This window comes from Thalassophryne amazonica, chromosome 15 (assembly GCF_902500255.1).
Source record: "Thalassophryne amazonica chromosome 15, fThaAma1.1, whole genome shotgun sequence".
Taxonomy (NCBI): domain Eukaryota; kingdom Metazoa; phylum Chordata; class Actinopteri; order Batrachoidiformes; family Batrachoididae; genus Thalassophryne; species Thalassophryne amazonica.
In genome coordinates this window covers 41,208,795-41,235,037 of record NC_047117.1, presented here as the reverse complement: position 1 = coordinate 41,235,037, position 26,243 = coordinate 41,208,795, and the positions used below count along the sequence as shown (strand labels likewise).

The 26,243-nt window shown below is 44.9% G+C and overlaps 1 protein-coding gene across 1 annotated transcript in view; it reads right to left on the bottom strand.

Annotated features, from left to right (window-relative positions):
• The window catches only part of mycbpap (mycbp associated protein), a 234,329-nt gene that overhangs the window by 88,378 nt on the left and 119,708 nt on the right, over nucleotides 1-26,243 (bottom strand). Inside the window, exons 9-11 of the mRNA XM_034189060.1 lie at nucleotides 10,885-11,062; nucleotides 10,593-10,780; nucleotides 10,321-10,463 (exon numbers count right to left, since the gene is read on the bottom strand). Of these exons, the coding sequence (XP_034044951.1) occupies nucleotides 10,321-10,463; nucleotides 10,593-10,780; nucleotides 10,885-11,062 (509 nt within the window). The remainder of the gene's footprint in view (nucleotides 1-10,320; nucleotides 10,464-10,592; nucleotides 10,781-10,884; nucleotides 11,063-26,243) is intronic.

Genomic DNA, 26,243 nt, shown 5'->3' with positions numbered 1-26,243 from the left:
TGGTAGATTCAACTTTACCATTTCATACCGACCAAGCAGCAAGAACATCAAGCCGGATGGTCTAGCCCATCAGTACGCATCTCCAAAGGAACCACAGGATCCTCCAGAAACCATCCTTCTCCGATCCATGATTGTGGGGGCGCTCACCTGGGATGTCGAGCGAGCTGTCCAGGAAGCCCTCACCTGTCATCCTGATCCTGGGGGAGGGCCGCCCGGTCGGCTTTTTGTGCCCCCCGAGGTTAGATCTCAAGTCTTACAATTCTGTCACTCTTCCAAGCTATCCTGCCACCCCGGGGTCCATCGCACCCTGGAACTCCTGCATCTCCACTTTTGGTGGCCTGCAGCCCAACAGGATGTTCAGGAGTTTATTCAAGCGTGTTCTGTCTGTGACCAGGGCAAGACTTCCCATTAACCTCCCGCTGGACATCTACAACCACTTCCTGTTCCCGGACATCCGTGGGCGCATATCGGACTGGACTTTGTAACTGGACTTCCTCCATCCCAGGGTAACACAGTCATATTCACAGTCATGGATCGGTTCTCCAAGGCAGCCCACTTTGTGCCCCTGCAGAATATTCCATCTGCCCAGGAGACCGCCAACCTCCTGGTCCTCCATATGGTCCGACTGCATGGTATCCCCCAGGACATCATGTCTGACCAAGGGCCTCAGTTCACTTCGCAAGTGTGGCGAAGCTTCTGTTCCGCTCTCGGGGCCTCGGTCAGCCTCTCATCCAGGTTCCATCCCCAAACCAACGGGCAGGCAGAACGGGCTAACCAGGACCTCAAATCTACCCTCTGGTGTGTCTCAGCCTCACACCCCACGGACTGGAGCCACCAACTTCCCTGGGTGGAATATGCACACAACTCCCAAGTCTCCTCAGCCACCGGACTCTCCCCTTTCGAAGCCTCCCTCGGTTACCAACCTCCACTATTTCCATCCCAGGAAGCTGAAATATCCATCCCATCGGTCCAACTTCACCTCAGACGGTGCCGTCGGGTGTGGAAGACCGCCCGTTCTGCCCTACTGAGGACCAGGACCCAGACTCGGATCCATGCTGACCAGCACCGGACCCCTGCCCCCGACTATCAGCCCGGGCAGGAGGTACGGCTTTCTTCGAAGGACATCCTGCTGCAGATGGATTCTCTCAAGTTGTCACCTAGGTATATTGGGCCGTTTGTTGTTGACCGGGTGGTCAATCCGTCCGCCATTCGGCTCCGGCTACTCCGTTCTCTGCAGATCCACCCGGTCTTTCACATTTCCTGGTTGAAGCCAGTGCACACCAGCCCTTTATGCCCTCCTGCTCCTCTACCTCCTCCTGCACGGATCGTGGACGGTCAGCCAGCTTGGACCGTCAGGAAGATACTGGACATTTGTTGTCGGGTGCGGGGTTTCCAGTATCTGGTGGACTTGGAGGGCTATGGACCTGAAGAACGCTCCTGGGTTAAGCGGGGCCTTATCCTGGACCCGTCCCTCATCCGGGACTTCTACCGGGACCATCCTGATTGTCCTGGTAGGTCGCCTGGGGGCTCCCATTGGGGGGGGTACTGTTGTGGGCTGCCTGTTCCTGCTGCTGCTGCTCCCGTCTCTCTCTCCCTGCACAGGTGGCGCACCTCAAGCTGATGAACACACCTGCCTCTCATCTAATCAGTCTCTCCATATAAACCCTGGCTCTTCACTTAATCTTCACCAGAAACTCAGCATATCTTCCAAGGTAAAATGGCCTCTCGTCAGTGTATACACAATAATACTCGGAGCTCCCATGCTCATGTTTGTTTTCACTAACTTTTTGTCTGAGTTCCCAAGCTCAGCATTTTGTGGTTATCAGCTCTGCTCATATCTACAGCTGCAGCTTGTTCAACACTCTTGTTCAACACTTTGTGATTTCTGCTTCTGAACATCACTGCAGGGTTTCTCCACATCAGGTTTTTTAAACATACGTGTGTGTGATTTTTATTCTGTTCACTCATATATTCTCATTTTTAAGGAATTTTGACCATTTATTTCATCTCATAAATTCAGTTTAACCGTCACCGACACATGGACGTACTGTCAGAACAGTCCAGTGAGAAATAAAGGCAGCGTCACAGTTTTTTTGTCTTTCTTCATTCTGCTCTCAGCATGCGCGTGCTCTCCATGCACTGACTGAAGCGACTAATACCCCTGCCCCATCCCCTCTCCCTCCTCACAGCAAGCCGACTCACTCACACACACACACACACACACACACACACACACACACACACACACACACACACACACACAACACACAACACACACACACACACCACACACACACACACACACACACACACACAGATGGCTGCAGAGATCGGACCCAGTCCTAATTTTAGATGGATTTAAGCAAAGCCGCCCGCTATTTTTTCGGTGTCTTTTTCGAAAATCGACCGCTCACATGACGGCAAGACGGCTCGCTGCCTAAAACCTTGGTTCCCGCTCCCGTCTGCTCCCATGAACTTTTAATCCCGTACCGTCCCAATCACGTGATAAATAGCAAAATTGACTCCCATCCCGTGGGAATCCCACAGGAATCATGTGACACGTGGGATTCACGAAAAAATGTCAGCCTCTAATGTACACAGAAAAGGCTTCCTCTGCATTACAGCATCTCCTTGTGCAAAGTGCGCTGTATAGTAGAGACATTATCTGCAGCATCATGCTGTAGGTCTTTGGAGCAGATCTGTGGGTTGGCTATGACTGTTCTCACCATCTTTCACTTCAGCTTATCTGAGATGTTTCCTGGCCTGCCACTTCGGGCCTTAACTAGTACTGTGCCTGCAGTCTTCCATTTCCTCACTATGTTTCTCACAGTGGAAACTGACAGCTGAAATCTCTCAGAGAGCTTTTTGTATCCTTCCCCTAAACCATGATGTGGAACAATCTTTGTTTTCAGGTCATTTGAGAGTTGTTTAGAGGCTCCCACGCTGCCACTCATTAGAAGAGATGCAAAGAGGGGAAACATTTGCAAATGGCCAGCTTAACTACCCTTTCTCATGACTGGATTGGAAGGAGGTCAAGGGTCAATGAGTTTACCAAACCAATTTTGTGTTCCAATAATTAGATTTGGCTCATGACGGAAAGAACGAGATCGCGAGTACAAGCGGCCGAGATGAGTTTCCTCCGCAGGGTGGCTGGGCGCTCCCTTAGAGATAGGGTGAGGAGCTCGGTCACTTGGGAGGAGCTCGGAGTCGAGCCGCCGCTCCTCCACGTCGAAAGGAGTCAGTTGAGGTGGCTCGGGCAACTTTTCCGGATGTCCCCTGGATGCCTCGCTGGAGAGGTGTTCCGGGCATGTCCCATTGGGAGGAGGCCCCAGGGAAGACCCAGGACATGCTGGAGGGACTACATCTCTCGGCTGGCTTGGGAACGCCTTGGGGTTCCCCCGGAGGAGCTGGGGGAGGTGTGTGTGGATCGGGAGGTCTGGGCGGCTTTGCTTGAGCTGCTGCCCCCGCGACCCGACTCTGGATAAAGCGGAAGAAAATGGATGGATGGATGGATGGATGGATGGATGGATAATCAGTGTTTGACCTAGTGTCTTTCCTGTTTGTGTGTTGTTCATCTGTTTTCCCTTCAGGTGGCATGCTGCATAGCTGAGGAATACCTGCTTCGCATCATCTCCTCGCACCTGATGCACATGATCTCCTGATCAGGAGCAGGTTACTTAAACTCCAGCTTTGAGCTCAGTCATTGCCAGAATCTACTGAGACCTTGACCTTGGCAGAATCTTGATTCCTGAATGACTGCAGAATACTGCTTCATGACCTTGTCTACGTAGACACTTCCAGGTGTTCTTACATTTGAGCTTCCTGCAGCTCTTCTCAAGGTAACCTGGCCTCCTGTATTTTCTGTAATAGAGCTTGTTGAGCTTTTGGTGGTTCCAGATATCTTCCTGCATGGCTTCCACGCTGTACTACTCCTGGCTTCCACGTCACTACAAGCACTACGTCTCTTTGGAACTCGCTGCTGTGCCGCAGCTCATCAGCATTCAGCCTCAGACTGTGCATGACCAAGAACTGTTTCCAAGAACTATATGAACTGATATGCAGAACTACTGAGAACTCCAATCTGAATGGGGGGTTTGGAATACATGATTTCCCTAGTAACACATATCAACACATTTGTGAATATTTTTCTCACAAGGGTTGGTAAGGTTAGATCTTACACATGTGTAGTGGCTTGGAGCAGATCTGTTGTGATTTGGCACAATATACTTGTAAGTAAACTGAAGTGAACTGATTTGAAGTGCAAGAACATTGGACTTCCTGGAAGATGGCGATGGAGTAAGACATGTAGTTGCAAGCCCCTGAAGCCGGTTAACTAAAACTCCACATAGCTAGAAACAAACCCAAAATAAAAAAGAAGGCTGAGTGGAGGTAGCAAACGTAAGGGCCGAAAAATAAGGAAGGACAATTCTGATATGTCTACTGCTGAACAAGACGAGAGCGAGTATGAAGCCGTCGAAGATGTGGCTAGTGAAGCTAGCGAGGCTAGTGAAGCAAAGCTAAGTGAAGAGCGAAGCCAAACCGCGTCAAAGCTAATGCTAGAAGGAATAGCAAAACTTAGCAATGACATTCAAGATCTTGGCATGAAGCTCTGAGCAGAATTCACTGTGGCGAAAGACGAGCTAAAGCAAAAAATAACATCTGTTAGACAAGATATTGATCAAAAACTTCAAGAAAACAAAAAGGCATTGGAAGATCAGAAAGCGGGTTTGACCGAGGCACAAGCATGCATCGCAGCGCTGGAGGAACGGAATACAGACGCGGACGACTTGCTGCATAAACTACAGAAACAAACTGGATTGATGCAGGAAAAGATAACAGATCTTGAGGCCAGATCGAGAAGGTGCAATATTTGAATCTTTAACCTGCCAGAGAACAGTGAGGGGGATTCCATTGCTGCATATTTGACCCAATTAATCAAAAGAGAACTGGAAATACCCGAAGGAGTGGAACTTCAGATACAACGCGCTCACAGAACCCCTCCATTCAAGCCAAAACCAGGTGAGCGACCCAGACATATAGTGGTCAATTTTCTGAAGTTTGAAACTAAAGAAATGCTGTTGAAAAAAGCCTGGCAAAAGAAAATACGAGTCGCAGACCAGCTTATTCAGTTTGACCACGATTATCCAGCGGAAATCGTCCAGAAAAGGCGCGCTTACATGGATATTAAAAGAGTGCCGAAAGAGCGAGGAATTCGTTTCCAAACTCCATTTACAAGGATTAGGATCCATTGGAAAGACGGCGTTAAGAGCTATGATACCGCTGAGAGTGTTGCGCGGGACATGAAAGACAAAGGAGTCCCCGTGCCTATGCCGCGTGGCGATGGAGGAAGAGAGCAGACATCTGCAGCGAGTGAGTGGCAGCGCGCCGGCAGCGGGGGAACCAGCAAAGATATGGCACAACGAGAGAGACGAGAGAGACTCCGGGAATACCAGAGACTCCGGGAATACCAGCGGTAGAAAAATAACTACTGTTTGATTGATTAAGCCTATGTTATGGACTTCTGTTTTGCACCCCATACAGTAGTAAGTAAACAATTAATGATTAAGCAGTGGACAGTGAGGGGGGAGACAGGCCTAATTAAGCAAAAATGCTGACGGGGGGGGCTTTGGGTTGTTTTTTATGTTGGACATTGCTAGACCTTTGATTCCATCCCCAGGATGTGCTCATGAGTCTAGGAGCAGGCCCCCACCTTTTGTGGGGACTCCCTGCCCACCCACCAACAGGGACAATGGGAGAGGTTTGGAATATACCTCACTGTGGAAGTTGCACGTTCCTTGTTCAGGTTGTTCATATGTTTGTTTGGTTTGTTTCTGTTGTTTTACACTGTCTGGGGACACACAAATTTAAGCAAATCTACAGATACGAATATGCTAAAGTTTATATCTTTGAATGTAAATGGTCTAACAACTCCAATGAAAAGGGGGAAGGTTTTACAAAAATTGAAGAAGGAAAAAATTCAGTTTGCTCTACTGCAAGAGACTCATTTAAACGATCAAGAACACGAAAAACTTAAAAAATTAGGATTCAGAAATTCATACTACAGCTCATTTAAACAAGGTCGCAAACGTGGAGTTGTAAATTTGATATCTAACTCTACAAAGTTTGAACTAAAAAAGGAGATAAAGGGAAAAGAAGGTCGCTACATTATAGTCAAAGGGAGGCTGGATGACACGATCAATCAATCAATCAATCAATCAATTTTTTTATATAGCGCCAAATCACAACAAACAGTTGCTCCAAGGCGCTTTATATTGTAAGGCAAGGCCATACAATAATTATGTAAAACCCCAACGGTCAAAACGACCCCCTGTGAGCAAGCACTTGGCTACAGTGGGAAGGAAAAACTCCCCCCTAACAGGAAGAAACCCCCAGCAGAACCAGGCCCAGGGAGGGGCAGTCCCCTGCTGGGACTGAAGACGGGGAGGATTACAGTAGTTAATATCTATGCACCTCCAGAAAGTGATAAACAGTTCTTCAAGTCTCTGTTTAACGCTATTGCAGTTGAAGCAGAAGGAATTTTGGTTTGTGCGGGTGACTTGAACATAGTTTTAAATCATAGGCTCGACACAACTAGCACCAATGTAAGTAAAATGACTAGTAAAATAACTAGATTTGTTAAAATATCCTTAGAAGAATTAGTATTGACTGATATATGGAGGATTATGAACCCCTTTGAGAAAGATTTTACGCATTACTCTGCTCGACATAAGACACACTCTCGGATAGATTATTTTTTTACCAACAAATCAGACATATACAAGATTGAGGAATGTAAGATTGGAAGCGCAGACCTATCTGATCATAATGCTCTATATATGAAAATTAATATATATAACAGGAAAAAACAGACATTGTGGAAGATGAATTTGAGCATTTTAAACAATGAAACAATAGTAGAAGACATAAAAGGAGATATAAAACAATACATTGAGGAGAACAATAATGGAGAGGTAGACCCAACAGTGTTGTGGGATGCTCTAAAAGTAGTAATCCGGGGAAAACCAATAGCCAAAACTGCATGGTTAAAGAAAAATAAAATTAAAATTTATGAAGAATGTTCTGAAAGACTCAAAGTACTCGAGCTACAATTTATGAAAACAAAAACGACAGAAATTGCTCAGCAAATTCAAGATAAAAAAAAACTAATTCATAATATACTAATTGAAGAAATTGAGAAAAAGCACGTCTTTTTTAAGCAAAGTTACTATGAAATTGGCCCCAGAGCCACAACGTTATTAGCTAAAAGAATAAGAAAACAACAAACATCAAATACAATTAACGAAATCAAGGATCTAGATAATAATAAATTAGTTTAGAAGCCAGAGGATATGGAAAGAATATTTACAAACTACTATAGCCAACTATATTCACAACCTCCTTCAGGGAGTGAAGAAGAAAAGAGAAACTTTCTTCAACAATTGGATCTTCCATCTATAGGTTTGAACCAGAATAAAGTGCTCACAGCAGAGATTACAAAGGAGGAAATATTGACAGCCATACGAGCCCTGAAAAACCATAAAACACCAGGAAGCGACGGATTTCCCTCAGAATGGTATAAAGTATTTAAAAATGACCTAATAGATAACCTACATAACTCCTTGAATTGGACTTTAAAAGAAAATAAAATGCCAGCTTCTTGGTCTGAAGCAATAATATCAATTATCCTAAAACCAGGCAAGAACAAACAAGACTGTGCAAGCTATAGGCCCATCTCGGTATTAAACATAGACTATAAAATTTATACATCAATAATATCCAAAAGACTAAATACATTTTTATCAGACTTGATCGACAAAGACCAGACAGGATTTGTACAAGGATGTCAGACACATGATAACATTAGGAGGACATTACATATAACAGAGAGAGTGCAAAGGGAAAAAATAAGTACAGTTCTTTTGAGTATTGATGCTGAAAAAGCATTTGACTCCGTAAACTGGAATTTTTTACATTTGGCGCTGGAGAGAATGGGATTTAACTCTAAATCTATAAAAATCATTAAAACACTTTATTGGCAACCAACAGCCAGAATTAAAATAAATGGAAAATTAACTGGGGAAATTAAATTGGAAAGATCAACCAGACAGGGATGCTGTCTCTCCCCATCCTTGTTTGCTCTTTTTAATCGAGCCCTTGGCACAAGCGGTAAGACAAAATACCAAAATAAAGGGAGCCATATTAAACGGGGCTGAACATAAAATCGGACTTTTTGCGGACGACGTGATTGCTTATCTAGAACAAGACAGAACAGAGAAGTCCCTCCCTGAATTAATGGCACTGTTAAAACAATTTGAGCACCTGTCTGGTTCTAAAATAAATATTTCTAAAACACAAGTTTTAAAATTCAATTTTACTCCAAGCAGATACATTAAAAACATTAAAATTTAAATGGGGCATGCAATCTATTAAATATCTAGGGGTTGAAATAATGTCAGATTTTTCAGATATCAATATCAAAAACTTTTCACAGGTACAGGAGAGAATACAGAATGATACTGAAAGGTGGTCTACATTACCTCTGGATTTCAGCTCTAGAATTGGAATTGTAAAAATGAACATTTTGCCCAGGTTTTTATTTTTATTTCAAGCATTGCCAGTAGGGCCCACCAACACACAATTTGTGACATGGGATAGGATGATTTCAAGGTTTATTTGGGATAATAAGAGACCTAGAGTGAGATTTGGAATTCTCCAGCTGCCCAAAGAAAAAGGGGGAATGTCGCTACCCAAGTTAAAAGAATATTATTACGCATGCCAGTTGAGATATCTATACTGCTGGTGTAATCCCTATTATAATGCAAAATGGAAAGAAATTGAGAGTGGTACTTTAGAGGAACCCATACAAAATTTGGTTGGAGATAAAAATGAATATGAAAACTTAAAATCAAAGTTAGACCCTATACTAAATCATACCTTGACACTATGGTTTAAAATACTCAAAATGTACAAGATTGGAAAAAGTGAATTAAAACTGAAATGGGTGGCATATGACAGTAATTTTAAGCCAGCAAAATATTACCAAAATTATAACTACTGGACAGTTAGAGGGATGACAGCTTGGTGTGTACTGGAGGAAAATGGACAGCTGGGGAGTTCTGAAAAATTAAAGGAACAATATCACCTTGGAAAGCATGACTTCTTCCACTATCTACAAATGAGGGATTATTACAAAAGTGAACTACAGGGGAACTCTTCCACAGGAGAGAGTGGTATAATTCAAACAATAACTAAAGCCTATTACTAAAGCAACAATTTATAAAGCTCTAATTGAGCATGATAAAAACACAATTGAAAAGATTAAAGGTAATTGGGAGAAAGAGCTCCACATAAAAATTGATGATCAAGACTGGATAAATATGTGGAGGCATCATCATACTACCAGCTCTCGAACGTGGAGGGAGTTCGCATGGAAGAACCTGATCCGTTTTTTATTACACCCAAACTTAAAAGTAAACGGTTAAAAATACAACAAACATGTTGGCGGGAATGTGGAGGAATAAATGTAGACCATGCTCATATTTTCTGGAAATGTCCAACTATTGTTATGTTTTGGGAAATGGTTTGCAATGTACTTTGCGAAGTATTGGGATATACAGTTCCCTTAGCACCTGAACTGATTTATCTGTATAATTTTCCAGAAGACACCATTTCACATAATGATGTACATTTGTTTAAAATGATGTCATTAGTGGCCAAAAAATGTATAACCAGGACTTTGGGCACAATATCTGTGCCAACAAAAGACCAATGGACATCAACGATAAAAGACATTTATTTAATGGAAAAGATAACACATAGATTGAGACTACAAGAAGTGAAAGTGGGGAAAAAAAATGGGAAAAATGGACAATATATAATGCAAAATCGAAGATATAGTGTCGCCCAGGTATGTGTGTTACCATTTGTTCTTTGTTTGTTGTGTTGTTTTTTACTTTTTTGCACTGTTAAAAACCAATAAAAATAAAGTAATAAAAAAAAGAAGTGCAAGAACATTTTCTACCATTTAAAATTACAATATACAACTTCAATTTTTTCTCCAACTTCTCAAGTGTTTTTGTTTTCTTTTGGAACATGTGATTTCAGATTCAGTTTACATGTTTGTGAATATTTAATTCATCTAAGAACTTTGTGCTACAAGTGCTTACATTGTATGCTATGTTTTCACAAGTTCAAATTTATAAATGCTCACATTTTGCAACATAGTGAAGTGCCTTGCTTGAAGGAATTGGTTTAACTTAAATTATTTACTTTGAATATGCACATAAAGAAAATTAATGAATGAATAAAGCATTTACCGACTGGTTTTTCATTTGAAACTCTTCATGGCCAGTAACATAAACCTCTGCAGCATGGGAGGATCTCTCTTGGGCATGGACCTTCTGCAGCATCTCACACACCATGGAGCGACACATTTTTTTCACTACTTCTTTATCCAGATTTGTCTGTTTTAACAAAATGTACACACAGCAAAACACCAACAACCACACCAATTAAAAAATTGTTTGTTTACAAAATCGAATGGATCAGGTGATTCTATCATTTTTAGATGTGCCAGTCTTATTGTTCATCACCTCTATAACATGTCTTTCCTTTGCATATTTGTCTTGGTATTCTGCCACACTCCTCAGTGTGACTTGGACTGAAGCTTTTTGCAGAAGTATTGGGTGTGTACTGAGCTGCCATAGTTCAGTCTTGATTCCTGGTTCATCTGACTTCAAAAAGAATTCCAGCCTTTTTGTCTTACCTGGAAGGATTACACCTGAATGGGAGACAAAAGAAAATGGAAAGTAAAAGTACAAGTTGAGTAAACATTGAAAGACACAGTGGTCTGAACATTTGACATGGCAGCATGTGTCTTATTACCATTCGAGGAGTTGAAGTGGAAGTGTTGAGTCAGTGATTGTGATTGGAGAGGTAGAGGAATCTGGTTCCAAGTGTAGAAGATGGCTGTGCTGCCTTCATTGTGTAGCTCCAGGTGAGATGAGGGTATTTCTTCAGTCAGAGACCCAATATTTATTCTCGCATTGAGTCCAATCCCTCCCTGCAAAATGATTACTTAATGAGAGCCCATGGGATATAGCTTGGGGGGAGGGGGTGGGAGCAGTTACTGAATTAATTAAGAAAAAAACTGGCATGGTGTGTGACAGGTGGCATGTGCACATTCAAATACATTTTTTGTTATTATATTATTATTTTATTTGTTTATTTCTTGATGGTGAAACTAGAGCTGCAGAGCTTCTTTTACAAGCCCGATTGTCTTCCTGTGTTCAGTGTTTGTCAATAAACGTGTGTAAAGTTGTGAAAGTTCACACTATCACCCGAGCTGCACCGAGCCCACAGAGTTTACTGCTATTCACACACGCTCCCACTCACTTCTTTTTTGTTTCATGCTTATTCCGGATGAGAGGGTACCAATTCAATTCATTTAATTTACATAGCACCAAAAACAAAGTTGCCTCAAGGCATTTCACACAAGTAATGTCTAACAATACCAACCCCCAGAGGAAGCACACAGGCCACAGTGGTAAGGAAAAACTCTCTCTGATGATTTGAGGAAGAAACCTCAAGCAGACCAGACTCAGGGGCCACCCTCTGCTGGAGCCATGCTACTGACACAATTTACAAAAAAAATATACAGGAAATTATGCCGGTGCACAGGACAGGCAGGTTGCAGAGGTAGACACCACTCCCATCCCTGGATGGAGCCGCACCTCAAACAGAGAGAAAAAAGAATCAGGCATCAGAAAGACAACAAATACAGTATAATTTGTCAGCATTAAGCAACAACAAAACCAGAAAAAAATACTACGGTGATCGCCGGCCACTAGCTCTAAGCTTCACTAAAAGACCCACACTTTAAGTAAAGTTGAGGCCGCGGCCTGCTCCCTTTCCTAATAAAAAAATTAAAAAGGTAAAAAGCATATTAACATACTATGCCAGTATGCTAGCCATATGAAAGGGAAAATAAGAGTATCTTAAGTCTGGACTTGAAAGTCTCTACAGAATCTGACTGTTTCATTGATGCAGGGAGATCATTCCACAAAACGGGCATGATAAGATAAAGCTCTGTGACCTGCAGGCTTTTTATTCACCCTAGGGACACAAAGTAGTCCTGCGCCCTGAGAACGCAGCGCCTGGGCCGGTATGTAGGGTTTAATTAGGTCAGCTAAGTAGGGAGTAGAGATGGGTATTGAGAATCGGTTCTTTTCAAGAACAGTTAAGAAACTATTCAATTCACCAACATCAATAGCATTTTTGCCTGAAGATTCCCTTATCAGTTCTTCAGAGTGCCCATTATTTTTGAGGGTGTTCATCAGGAAAATTGTTTCTTTCTCTGAGTTTTTGAGGAAATTACAAAGAGAAAATGCAAAGGAAAAGTGACAATGCGGTGGAAAGTGGACACTGGAGCTCAAACGTGTCAAGGCGGTTGTGCAGGTGAGACAACGCAGATACTCTGGCTAGCTATGCTGGCTAACACTTACCGACACAACTGCTCCCATTTGCTTTGTCTTCCCTTCTTCACCGGGAACCAAAAAGCTGCACTTTTCACAACTGCTTCGGTGTTTGCAGCCGAAAACAAAACAGTAAACCATTTTTCCATTAGAAGTGATGCTGTTTGTCGAGAGATAATAATACTAATACCCGGGAAGAGTGTGGGAGTGTCAACACAAACCATTCGGAGGATGGGGATTTCCGTGGAAACCATTTTAAACCGGCAGATCTGCTAGGTAGTGGCGAGTATGCTTTTAAGTTAATGAGCTGGGCCGAATGGCTTGTACTGAAACTCCCACACTCCGCCCGGGGATTAGTCTCTGCCATATTCATGTTTGCTGTCCCCGGTTGTGGTCAAATCCTGCAAAATCATGCAAGGGTTCAAACAAGACTGTGCTGCCCTATTCAGAGCACTTCACTTTTTCCAAATTTTGTTATGTTACAGCCTTATTCCAAAACAGATGAAATTAATTTTTCCCCCCCAAAATTCTACACACAATACCCCATAATGGCCATGTGAATTTTTTTTTTAGATTTTTGCTAATTTATTAAAAACAAACAAAAAATAACAACTCAAATGAAAATAAGTATTCACAGCCTTTGCTATGAAGCTCACAAATGAGTCCAAGTCCATCCTGTTACCACTGATCATCCTTGACCTGGTTTACCGTTAGCTGTTCTGCCAGACTGGGCGGAAGCCTGGCACCCGGAGACGATAGGCCCATAATACAAACTCCCAGACCAGGCTTTGGAGTAAAAGTAGTTGCTGTGTTTATTCCAGGCTGAGGTTCAATACATAGGTTGTCAGACAACGGAGCAGAGGTACAGACAGGGTAAGGCAAAAATGCAAGTCATATCCAGGCAGGGGTTGAAGGCACGAGCAAACACTGACATAAGGGCTGAGGCAAAAGGGGCGGTCAAAAATATGGAGCAAGATAGTGGTACATGGCAAGACAAATCAAGACTGAATATAACAGAAAACAGAAATGAGAACAGCAAAAATTATCAGATGACAACTAAATGATAAACAAGGAAAACACAATCTGGCAGAACTAGAATGGAACTGGACAATGGCTAAAGAATGAAAAGTAACAAAAAACAAAGTGACAAAGCAAAATAGAACAGAGAATAAACACATGATAAATTAATAAAACAGAACTGCGGCAGAAGGTGGGTCAAAGAAAGGGGAAAAAATTAAACAATAACCCCGATCAGGGCCAAGCATGACATTTTTTTTTTCAAGATGGCGCTGTTGATGCAGCTGCCTGTTACTTCAGCTCTGCCCCCTCTTTTCCTACTTTCGCTATTTTTAATACTTTTTAATAGTGCTTATTTGTCTTTATTTGCAGTGGGTGGTACCCTGTGCAAGTATGCACATGGGAAACCCACTTTTGTTACTCTTGTGATTATTTTCATGCTGCTCTCGGCACTTTTCGAGGCAGCGCAAGGAAAACCCTTTGTTTCCAGCTCCGGACGTCCCATTGTTTATAGCTGGGATGAGCTGCTTGGACTAAGAGACTCAATGTACAGTGGCCGGGTCCCCGCTATGCTGAGCACCCGGACGTACCTGCAGACATTCGGAAGAAACGGAGAGGATGCAGGGGCGGGCGGACAAAGCGGAGAAGGACTTATATTCTGTCTGTGGTCATGGGGAATGTAAGATCTCTCTGCAACAAGACCCAGGAGCTAGCTGCGCTAACCCATTTCCAGAGGCTGTATGAGGGCTGCAGTCTCATGTGCTTCACGGAGACGTGGTTGGATGAACATGTACCGGACTCTTTAATCAATATGGGCGGCTTCACACTCATCCGCGCGGACAGGACGCTGGCGGAGAGCGGAAAAAAGAGAGGAGGGTGGCTCGCCATTTATGTGAATGAGAAGTGGTGCAGCACAGCTCATGTTAACGTTAAATACCAGATCTGGTCCTTGGAAGTGAAGCTACTCGCGGTGAGTATGAGGCCGTAGTATCTCCAACGGGAGTTTGGAAGTGTGATTAAGCTCTGTGCGTATATTTCTCCCTCTGTGGACGCCGCCACTGCCTGTGAGTGGATTCACAGCACAGTCACATGGCTGCAGACGCAACACCCACGTGCACTCCTCCTCATCACCGGGGACTTTAATCACACCTCCCTTTCCGCCACCCTCCCTACGTTCACCCAGTACGTCACGTGTAAAACCAGGGACAATAGAATACTGTACCTTTTTCACGCTAATGTGGAGGACGCTTACACCTGCACCCCCTCCCCCCGCTGGGACGCTCTGATCACAATCTCATCTATCTGCTCCCCCAATACACACCCAGGGTGAGAAGAGAGCCAGTGCAGAAAAGGTCAGTGAAACTCTGGACTGAAGAGGCCACTGAGAGGCTGAGGGACTGTTTCAGAACCACAGGCTGGAGCATGTTTCAAAACTCTTATGGTGAAGACATCAATGGCCTGACCCAGTGTGTCAGTGACTACATGAACTTCTGTGTGGCGAGCACTGTGCCCACCCGGAGTGTACGGTGCTTTCCCAACAACCACACCTGGGTGACCCCCGAGCTGAAAGTCCTGATGAACCAGAAGAAGAGGGCTTTAAACTCGGGACACAGAGAGGAGCAACGTAGAGTCCAACAGGAGCACCAGTGGAAGATCCATGCAGCCAAGAAGGTGTATGGAGGGAAGATGGAGGAGCAGCTGGCCCGGAACAATGTCAGAGACATGTGGAGATGCCTCAAGACAGCCTCCGGATTTGGGCAGGGTGCCAGCAGCACTGCAGATGGGGATTATTGGTTCGCAGAGGAGCTAAACAGCAACTTTAACCATTTTGGCTCCTCCACACCTGCCCCCCACCTCTTCCCGGCCCTCCACATGTCTCCAGCAGCCAGCCCTCCAGTCCCTCTGACCGCCCATCTTCTACCCCCTGGTCACCTCCACTGCCCCCGACCTCGTCCCCCCCCCCCCCCCCGTGACTGTATTCAGCACCAGCCCACCTCAGCTCACACCTCAGCTCACACCTCAGCTCACACCTCAGCTCCCCCTCCACCCCTCACTGTAACTCCAACCGAGGTGAGAGGACAGCTCCTGCAGCTGAAGCAGAGGAAAGCAGCAGGACCTGATGGGATCTCCCCGAAGCTGCTGAGGACCTGTGCAGATGAGCTCTGTGAGGTCCTCAGCCACATCTTCAACATGAGCCTCAGCCTGGGGGTGGTCCCCACCCTGTGGAAGACCTCCTGTGTGGTCCCAGTTCCCAAAACACCGCACGCCAAGGAACCGGCCCACTACAGACCAGTTGCCCTAACCTCCCACCTCATGAAGACCGTGGAACAGCTTGCCCTGTCTCACCTCCGCACCATGGTGAGCGACACCCTGGACCCACTGCAGGCCCAACGTCGGGGTAGATGACGCTGTCATCTACTTACTGCAGCGAGTGCTCACCCACCTGGAGACCGGCGGGAGCGCTGTGAGAGTCATGTCCTTTGATTTCTCCAGTGCTTTCAACACCATCAGACTGGCGCTGCTGTGGGGGAAGCTGGAGGACGCAGGTGTGGAAGGACACCTCGCCACCTGGACCACTGACTACCTCACTGACCGCCCGCAGTACGTACGGCTGCGCGGCTGTCAGTCTGAGGTGGTAAGGTGCAGCACCGGGGCCCCCCAGGGCACCGTCCTCTTGCCTTTCCTCTTCACCCTGTACACTTCGGACTTCACCTACAACACAGACAGCTGCCACCTCCAGAAGTTCTCTGATGACTCCGCCATTGTGGGTCGCATGCCTGAGGGGAACGAGCTGGAGTACCGGTCGGTCATCACAGACTTCGTGGACTGGTGTGAGCGAAACCACTTGTGTCTCAACACCAGTAAGACGAAGGAGATGGTGATCAACTTCAGGAGGAAACCACCACCTCACCCACCAGTGAACATCAAGGGGGAGAACATAAAGACTATGGACAGTTTCAAATACCTGGGTGTTCACCTCAATAGCAAACTGGACTGGACTTGGGGCAACTGTTTGTTGTGATTTGGCGCTATATAAGAAAAAAGTTGATTGATTGATTGATTGACTCACAACACCGACGCCATGTACAAAAAATGTCAGAGTTGCCTCCATCTTCTGAGGAGACTGAGATCCTTTGGAGTGAGCAGGTCTCTGCTTAAGACCTTCCATGACTCTGTTGTAGCCTCTGCTCTCCTCTATGCTGCTGTCTGTTGGGCCCCGGGCAGCACAGAGCGGGAGAGAAAGAGACTGAACAAGCTGGTCAGGAAGTCCAGCTCTGTCCTGGGCTGTCCTCTGGAGTCTCTGGAGGAGGTGGCTGAGAGGAGGGTGTTAACCAAGTTCAAATCCATCATGAACAACGACTCTCACTCTCTGCACCGGATTGTAGTGGAGCTGACCAGATTGTTCAGTGACAGACTGAGGCACCTTCAGTGCAAGAAGGAACAATACCGCAGGTCGTTCCTCCCTGCTGCTGTCAGACTATAAAATAATACTGTGAAATAACCACAAGCAATAATATGCCCACAAATCACGTGCAATATTAATATGTTCACAAATCCTGTGCAATAACAACTCGTTTACAAATCCCAGCACTAATGTCACCTTATCACATCTAAACTCCATTTCACATATTGTAAAGAAGATGCTCCTATCTCCTTTTCAATCCCAATCATGTTTATATATATGCATATACGAGGTCTGTCAATAAAGCAACGGCCCTTTTTATTTTTTTCAAAAACTATATGGATTTCATTCATATGTTTTTACGTCAGACATGCTTGAACCCTCGTGCACATGCGTGAGTTTTTCCACGCCTGTCGGTGACGTCATTCGCCTGTGAGCACTCCTTGTGGGAGGAGTCGTCCAGCCCCTCGTCGGAATTCCTTTGTCTGAGAAGTTGCTGAGAGACTGGCGCGTTGTTTGATCAAAATTTTTTCTAAACCTGTGAGACACATCGAAGTGGACACGGTTCGAAAAATTAAGCTGGTTTTCAGTGGAAATTTTAACGGCTGATGAGAGATTTTGAGGTGATTCTGTCGCTTTAAGGACTTTTCACGGTGCGAGACGTCGCGCTGCGCTCTCAGGCGGCGTCATCAGCCTGTTCAAGCTGAAAACCTCCACATTTCAGGCTCTATTGATCCAGGACGTCGTGAGAGAACAGAGAAGTTTCAGAAGAAGTCGGTTTCAGCATTTTATCCGGATATTCCACTGTTAAAGGAGATTTTTTTAATGAAAGACGTGCGGACGGGTCCGCGCGTCAGGACGCAGCCGACGCGGTGCGGCGGCACAGGAAAAACACCTCCGTGTTGATAACCATTTGTAAAATCCAGGCGGCTTTTGATGGCTTTCAGTGGAGTGAGTATATGAGAAATTGTTTAACAGCAGGACATGTTCCAACTTGTCCTTAAGGCTTTTCAACAGAGGTGTTTTTCCTGTGGCGGAGCGTCGCGACAGAATCACCTCAAAATCTCTCATCAGCCGTTAAAATTTTCACTGAAAACCAGCTTAATTTTTCGAACCGTGTCCACTTCGATGTGTCTGACAGGTTTAGAAAAAAGTTTGATCAAACAACACGCCAGTCTCTCAGCAACTTCTCAGACAAAGGAATTCCGACGAGGGGCTGGACGACTCCTCCCACAAGGAGTGCTCACAGGCGAATGACGTCACCGACAGGCGTGGAAAAACTCACGCATGCGCACGAGGGTTCAAGCATGTCTGACGTAAAAACATATGAATGAAATCCATATAGTTTTTGAAAAAAATAAAAAGGACCGTTACTTTATTGACAGCCCTCGTATATATGTGTCTAGGTATGTGTGTGTATATATATATATATATATATATATATATATATATATATATATATATATATATATATATATAGTGTTGCCACAGTTACTTTGAAAAAGTAATCCAATTACTGATTACTCAATTGGAAAAGTAACTAAGTTAGATTACTACTGTATTTTCCGGACTATAAGTCGCACCGGAGTATAAGTCGCACCAGCCACTTTATCCATTATAAAGAAAAATAAACCATAAATAAGTCGCACCGGAGTATAAGTCGCACCAGCCACTTTATCCATTATAAAGAAAAATAAACCATAAATAAGGTCCCCTGGACTATAAGTCCCATGGACATACAGGTATGTTAACATGAAAAGTTCAGATGATAATATTGTGACGGCTACCGTTTTCGGATGCATATTTCACCAGTCGCAACTTGTAATCTGCAGAGTATGATTTTCTTTTTGGTGGCATTTTTTCGGGCCTTCTCCGTTGTCTTGTTATGTTATCAGTAACATTAAAATTTTTATTTTTCTATGGTAGTCAGAAGTCGCAGGAACAGTCACACAAGCCTCGAGTGCCCTCTCGTGAGCTGCATTTTACCTACGGATGTTTGTATTTTGCGGACCACATTGCGAGCCGAACCATGCAGCGCCTACCTGCGCAGCTCACCACCCAGCGGTGTCGATCCAGCTCCTTCCAAGTGCAGACGCTAATCCTCCGCCGTCGCTCAGTGCTCCCATGCAGCTCTCAGCGTCAACTCTGCTCACACTGATATCCAAGGGTTGAAGCTGTCTTGTTAGCCGTCCCGGAATAAACACCATGTTCGTCTGCTTCAAACGCTTTTCACAATCATCGACGCCAGCTCCTTCCAAGTGCACACGCTAATCCTCCGCCGTCGCTCACCCAATGCTCCCACGCAGCTCTCAGCGTCAACTTAAACACTCTGCTCACATTGATATCCAAGGGTTGAAGCTGTTCTGTTCGCCATGCCGGAATAACAGCAAGCACCGTGTTCGTCAGCTTCACACGCTGTGGGTGAGGTGAGGAATACGCATCCAAAGTTCTGTTCTCTGATTGGTTATCGCGACCAGCGTGAACTATAGGATGGCCGTCATACTACAGTGCCCATGATGCATTGCATTTCCTTTTCCGGTGGCCATTTTAAAACATAGATCGACTCTGTCACGTAAAATTGTTTTGTTACAGTAAATTAATTGAGATCCTACCGGTATATTTTTCATTTATAAGTCGCACCGGAGTATAGGTCGCACCCCCGGCCAAAACATGTAAAAAAGTGCGACTTATAGTCCGGAAAATACGGTAGTTACTTTTCAGTTACTTTCCCCAGCTGCCGATAACAACCCTCTGCCACCTCAACATGACAATGATACTTGTTTTGCCAAAACTCACTTTATAGTCACCCTTTCTTGGCTTCAATGAAAATAAATACTTGTTTTATAAAAAGTAAAATAAAGACCTCTTTCTTGACCTCATATTTAACTGTTGACAGCACTGTAACAGTAAAACTTGCCATTTCTAACCTACATTGTTTATAAATGTAACTATTAAATTCATTCTAACATTTTTCTAACATTTAAATTCTCTCTAAACATTTTACTTGTCGAAATTATTATTATTTTAAGTAGTATTAGTAGTTGTAGTAAAAAAAGGCTTCAAAACTGGACCTTTAATCTAGGGGTGTTGTGGGGGGGGGGGGCACATCCCTGCCCCACGTGGGGGCGTGGGGAAAATTACCATAAAACGTGACGTGGTAATTGTTGTGTGGGCCGCTGAAGAGGAGGTACTGCTGGCCCACCACCACCAGATGGCGCCCTGCTTGAAGTGCGGGCTTCAAGCATGAGAGGGCGTCATAGCAACCGGGAGTGACAGCTGTCACTCGTTATCAGCACCAGCTGTCACTCATCCACATCACATCACCACCACCATAAAGGCCGGACTGCAACTCCACCACCCCGCCGAGAAATCAGCTATCAGAAGAGGTAATTTCTCTGCTGAACGTGAAACTGCATTATAGTCCGGACTCTTTTTGCAGCCGTATTCCTGTGGTGTTCCTTATCCATTGGATTGGCGTTAGGTGTGATCAGCGACGGCTTCGTTCCACACTCCATCCAGATAAGTGGTTAGACAGGAGCTGCACGAGTGTGTGATTGGAGGTGGAGGTGCTCCCTCCCAAAAGAATACAGACTGTGGGATTACTGAGTGTGCGAACTCACACTCATCAATACTGTTTTTCTGTTCTCTGCCAGGATGTCTCCTATCCTCAAGCCTGCCCACACGTCACTCAAATCTGTAATTCGGTGGTACCTAAACTGTGATTGTCTGTATTTCGTTGTGCACTACAACATTAAATTGTTACTGTTTGGCTTATCCATTGCCCGTTCATTTAACGCCCCCTGTTGTGGGTCCGTGTTCCTACACCTTCACAACAGTAATATGTTAATTAGTTGCGAATCAGAGGGTCGTCAAATGGCGTTCAGGATGCACTTCACGTTGTTTAAGCATATGATAATGTAGTTCTAATAGAGACCGTGCAGTACACATTATGCCTTTTTCTGCATTTTGTAATTGTATTGCTTGTTTGTTTTCTTCAGTTTCACCCTTTTGAGTGTCAGTAAACCTGCTTAGACACATCCACGTCTGCAGAGTCATTGATCCAAGAAAGGTGTTCATAGCCATGATAACCAAAATGGCACAGTGAAACGGCGGCATCCACGTCGGGACATTCCGCAGTCATCTCTACAACTAGAGTGAATCTACGCTGACCTCTTCTACGCCACAAGCAGAGCGGCATACAGCAGGGTCCCAGCAATCATCACCTGGTCAACACAACTATGGCCGACAGAGCACGTCCGAGAAGGTGCCATCTGAAAGAGTTCCATCTTTCAAAGCTTCTCCATCCAGCAAGTCAGCTTCCTACCCGGTCAGAGATGGGGTCTGTAGACTCTGCTGCAGCCAAAGCGAGGGCAAAAGCTGAAGCAGCAAAGGCTCGTTTTAGCTTTGCAGAAAAGGAAATGAGCTTAAAATAAAAAAAAAGCCAAACTTGAAGCATCTATCGAGCTACTACAACAAGAGAAAGATGACGCTTCAGAAGCAGAAGCGGAGGCCTATCAGGCAGCAGCCACCTCTCAGTTAGATGTTCAAAGTAATTTATCTCCTTCTGGAACAGCTGAGCGCACAAAGCAGTATGTCCTGACCCAAGCTGCATTTGTGAAAAGTTCTTCAGCACCATCACTCAACAGTGAAACCTCAAGATCACATAAGCAAAAGCATACTAGTATGCAAGTCAACACAGAGAATGATGACACAAATGTCGCTACAAATCCTCCTCACCCAAATCCCAACTACTCTCAGACACTCCAGCAAATACCTTCTCTCGTCCCATCAAACCTATGACTATGTCAAACTGAGAAAGTTTAGCGATTTGCTAATGGAAATGCAGTGTGCTAAAGCTGAAGGTGACCTTCCTGGTCTCTCATTCCTGGACACAGCCAGGGGAATAAATCCCATTGTCCAGAAGCTCTCATTTAACTTGCAGGAAAAGTGGATAACAGTTGGAGCCAACTACAAAACCAAACACCATGTCCCTTATCCACCATTTAATGTTTTTTTAGACTTTGTTACACAAGAAGCAAACGCTAGAAATGACCCTAGCTTCCAATTCTCGCACGCTGATGCCCCTCTCAAATCACAGAAACCACCCTGGAGGGCAAACAGACAAAGAGAAGTATCAGTGCACAAAACTGAAGTAGTTCTTGGCTTCAACTCAGACAGTCAAGAAAATGTAAACAGAAAAGTGGACAATGAGAAACTCTGTCCTCTTCACAAAAAGCAACATCCTCTGCCAAAATGTAGAACATTTCGCATGAAGTCACTTGATGAGAGAAAAGCATTCCTGAAGGAGAACAACATCTGCTACAAATGTTGTGCCTCTTCCAAGCATATGGCTAAAGACTGTAAGGTGAAAGTACAATGTTCTGAGTGCAACAGCAAAAAACATTGTGCTGCTCTTCACCCCAGCCCAGCTCCATGGCAGAAGGAAATTGGAACAGCAGCAGAGCATGGCAGGGAGCTAGCCACCACAGATCCAGGTCACACAGTGCCAGATGACATAACCTCCAAATGCAGTCAGGTCTGTGGCACAAGCCAGGCAGGTAGATCATGCTCTAAAATCTGTCTCGTGAAAGTTTACCCTGCTGGCTGTCCTAACAAAGCACTGCAGCTCTATGCCATTAATGATGAACAGAGTAACAGATCATTGGTCCGCCCAGAGTTTTTTGAGTTGTTTAATGACTCTAGTCCTAGCTCGCCCTACTCACGCAGAACATGTTCAGGTGTCAAAGAGACTATGGGTAGGAGAGCCACCAGCTATGTAGTGGAAGATTTAGAGGGTACAGTCCACATCCCACTTCCTAGTCTCATTGAATGCAAGGATATTCCAAATGATAGGGACGAGATACCAACTCCTAGTGCAGCCAGACATCACAGTCACTTAAAATCTGTGGCTCATCTCATTCCTGACTTGGACTCTCATGCTCAAATACTAATGCTCCTTGGAAGGGACATAGTAAGAGTACACAAAGTCTGTCAGCAGATAACTGGCCCGTATGACGCACCCTACGCTCAAAAACTGGACGTCCACAAAACTTTGGCCCTAAAAACTCTCTTCACTAATGCAACGGAGAAAGGCCGCCCAACAATGTTTGAGCCATGTCCGAATGTGTACAGTGTCAAAGAAAAGCACTGTGACATACAAGTCCCTTTCAATCTCAGCTCTCAGCTCGTTTACAGCACCACCTGTGAACCTGACCACTTGCGATGTAATGTGTTCAAACAAACCAAGTTCCACAATTACATTGCACTCTCCATTCAAGACAAAGCATTTCTGAAAATAATGGAGGAAGGTCTAACAAAGGACAAAGACAGTAACTGGATAGCTCCATTGCCATTCAAATCTCCACGTCCAAAACTGCCTAAAAACAGGCCACAAGCACTCAGCCGCCTTATGTCGCTTGTCTGTAACTTTGAAAGGAAAGAAGAAATGAAGGAGCACTTCATTAGCTTCATGGACAAAATATTCAAAAATGGGCATGCAGAAATTGTTCCTCCCTTAGAAGACGGAGAAGAATGCTGGTATTTGCCACTGTTTGGCATGTACCACCCGAGAAAACCCAAGCAGATTAGGGTAGACTTTGACAGCAGCGCCAAGCATGAAGGTGTGTCACTAAATGAGGTGTTGTTAACTGGACCGGACCTTAATAACACACTACGTGGAGTCCTAATGCGCTTCAGAAAGAAAGCAGTTGCTTTCACTGCAGACACTGAACAAATGTTTTACTGCTTCAGTGTTTGTGAGGAAGATAGGAAATACTTACGCTTTTTGTGGTTCCGCAACAATGACCTATCCAAGGACATTACAGAGTACAGAATGACTGTTCACGTCTTTGGGAACACCCCATCTCCAGCAGTCGCCATCTATGGCTTACACCAGTCTGTCCTTCAATGCGAGTCAGTGTGCAGCCCAGATGTTAAGCAGTTCGTCACATGCAACTTCTACGTGGACAACGGGCTTAAATCCCTGCCCACTGTTGAAGATGCTGTGTCACTTTTGCAAAGAACCCGTGACACACTAGCAAAATCTAACCTAAGACTGCATAAAATTGCAACAAATAGGAAAGAAGTTCTGGAAGCTTTCCCATCCCAGGACCATGCCAAAGATCTAAAAGACTTAGACTTTGAAACTGACTCAGTCCCCATGCAACGTAGTCTTGGAATTTTTTGGGACATTAAAAGAGATTGTTTTACTTCAAGACATCTCTTGAGGCTAAGCCCTTCACTAGGCGAGTCGTTTTATCAACAATACATAGCCTTTACGATCCATTAGGCTTTGTAGCGCTGATCACTATTCAGGGAAAGTCCATTCTCCGCGAGCTTACTGCTGAGAATGGAGATTGGGATGCTCCATTGCCCCCAGAAATGGAAGAAACTTGGACACTCTGGAAAGACTCACTCAAAGAACTGTCTGAACTCTCGATCCCTAGAGTGTACACAGGCATTTCCCCTTCCAACGCTCTAAAGAAAGCGCTGTGCATTTCCTCAGTGGCATCTACCAAGGCGATAGCAGCAATCGCCTATCTAAAAGTATCAGATGCAGAAAGAAACTGTCAGGTCGGCTTTGTTATGGGTAAAGCAAAGCTAGCGCCACGTCCAGATAAGACCATACCAAGATTAGAATTTAGTGCCATTGTGTTAGCAGTGGAGCTTGCAGATCTAATCTCAGACGAACTAGACACTGAGTTAGACAACACTTCCTTCTATACCGACAGTAAGGTTGTCTTAGGTTATATCTACAATGAAACGCATAGATTCTACGTTTATGTTAGCAACCGTGTCATCAGAATACACAGGTCATCTTAGCCAAGCCAGTGGCATTACATTGCCAGCAGTCAGAACCCTGCAGATCACGCGACCTGTTCTGTTCCTGTATATCAGCTGCTGCTTACAAACTGGCTCACCGGCCCAGACATTCTCATACAGCCCAACTCTGATGCAGAAGTTAGACCGGAGGTATCCACGCTGAAAATCACTGCCTCCTCCAAACAACTTGGCTCTCACAGATTTTCAAAGTTTTCTACTTGGAAGTCTCTCACTCACACACTTGCTTGTCTCCTGCACATCAGTTACAAATTCAGCTCCCCCTCATAAGACAAATCAGTGTTGTGGCTGGCACGACTGTGAAACAGGAGTCACTGTAGCTGAGTTTGAACAAGCCCAAATCGTTGTCGTTAGAGCGGTGCAGCAGGAAGTGTATAGTGATGAGATAAAGTGTATACAAAGACAAGATAAACTTCCTAAAGTCAGTCCTTTGAAAAATTTAGACCCCTTTTTGGACAAAAATGGACTCTTACGAGTAGGTGGTCGCATCACTAACTCGAACATAAATGAAAATGAAAAGAACCCAATCATAGTTCCTGGCCACCATTGTTGTGTGGGCCGCCTGAAGAGGAGGTACTGCTGGCTCACCACCAGAGGACGCCCTGCCTGTTGTCGGGTTTCAGGCACCAGAGGGCGCAGTTGCCGGAGGAGTCCACCAGGTGCTCGGAGCTGACAGCTGTCACACATCATCCATCATCACCACCATTCCATAAAAGCCTGGGAGAGACATCAGAACTCTGCCGAGTTATCAGCTTACCCTTCAGGTAAACCTACTCAGCCGCTTTGTGCCGATCGCACATTTTTTGCTACTGATCTTTGCAGTCGTAACCTCTGGTATACTTGCAGCTTGGAGCTGGGTTTGTGGAAGGTTGGAGGAGCTGGCGTTTCCACTCCTCACTTTCCTAATTCTGAGTATAACTATTGGTACTGCATGTTCTCAGTTTTCCTGCTCTCTGGGAGTGGTGGATTTTTCCCTCAGGAAGGAACTGTGTTTTTTGCTGATTGTTTGCTGGGTGTACACACACCCACCTTAACCTGTGTCTGTTCCTGCCAGCAATACCGGATCTGACAGCTGGAAGCGGTGGCCACCTGGGGACTCAGGACTTGTCGGCTCCGGCGTATTGCAAGTTTCCGTTGGCGGTGGAACATCGTGGGTCCCGGCTCTTCTCTGGTTAGGCGTCTCCTACCCTCGGGCCTGCCCACGCGTCATCTGGTTATCTTGATTGACAGACTAAAAGCATATTTGGTTGTTTGTGCACATTTGCAGAATAAATTGTTATTTATTCGGACTTCCTATTGGCCGTTCATTCACTCCCCCTGGCGTGGGTCCATGTACTTTACTTTCCCAACAACCATCACGTTTCAGCACTTCTCATTAAGCACTACCACGAGCAAACACGTCATCAGGGTCGCTTGTTCACAGAGGGTGCTGTTCGGGCTGCAGGGTGGTGGATAGTAGGAGGCAAAAGAAAAGTTAGCACAATCATTTATCACTGCGTAACTTGCAAACG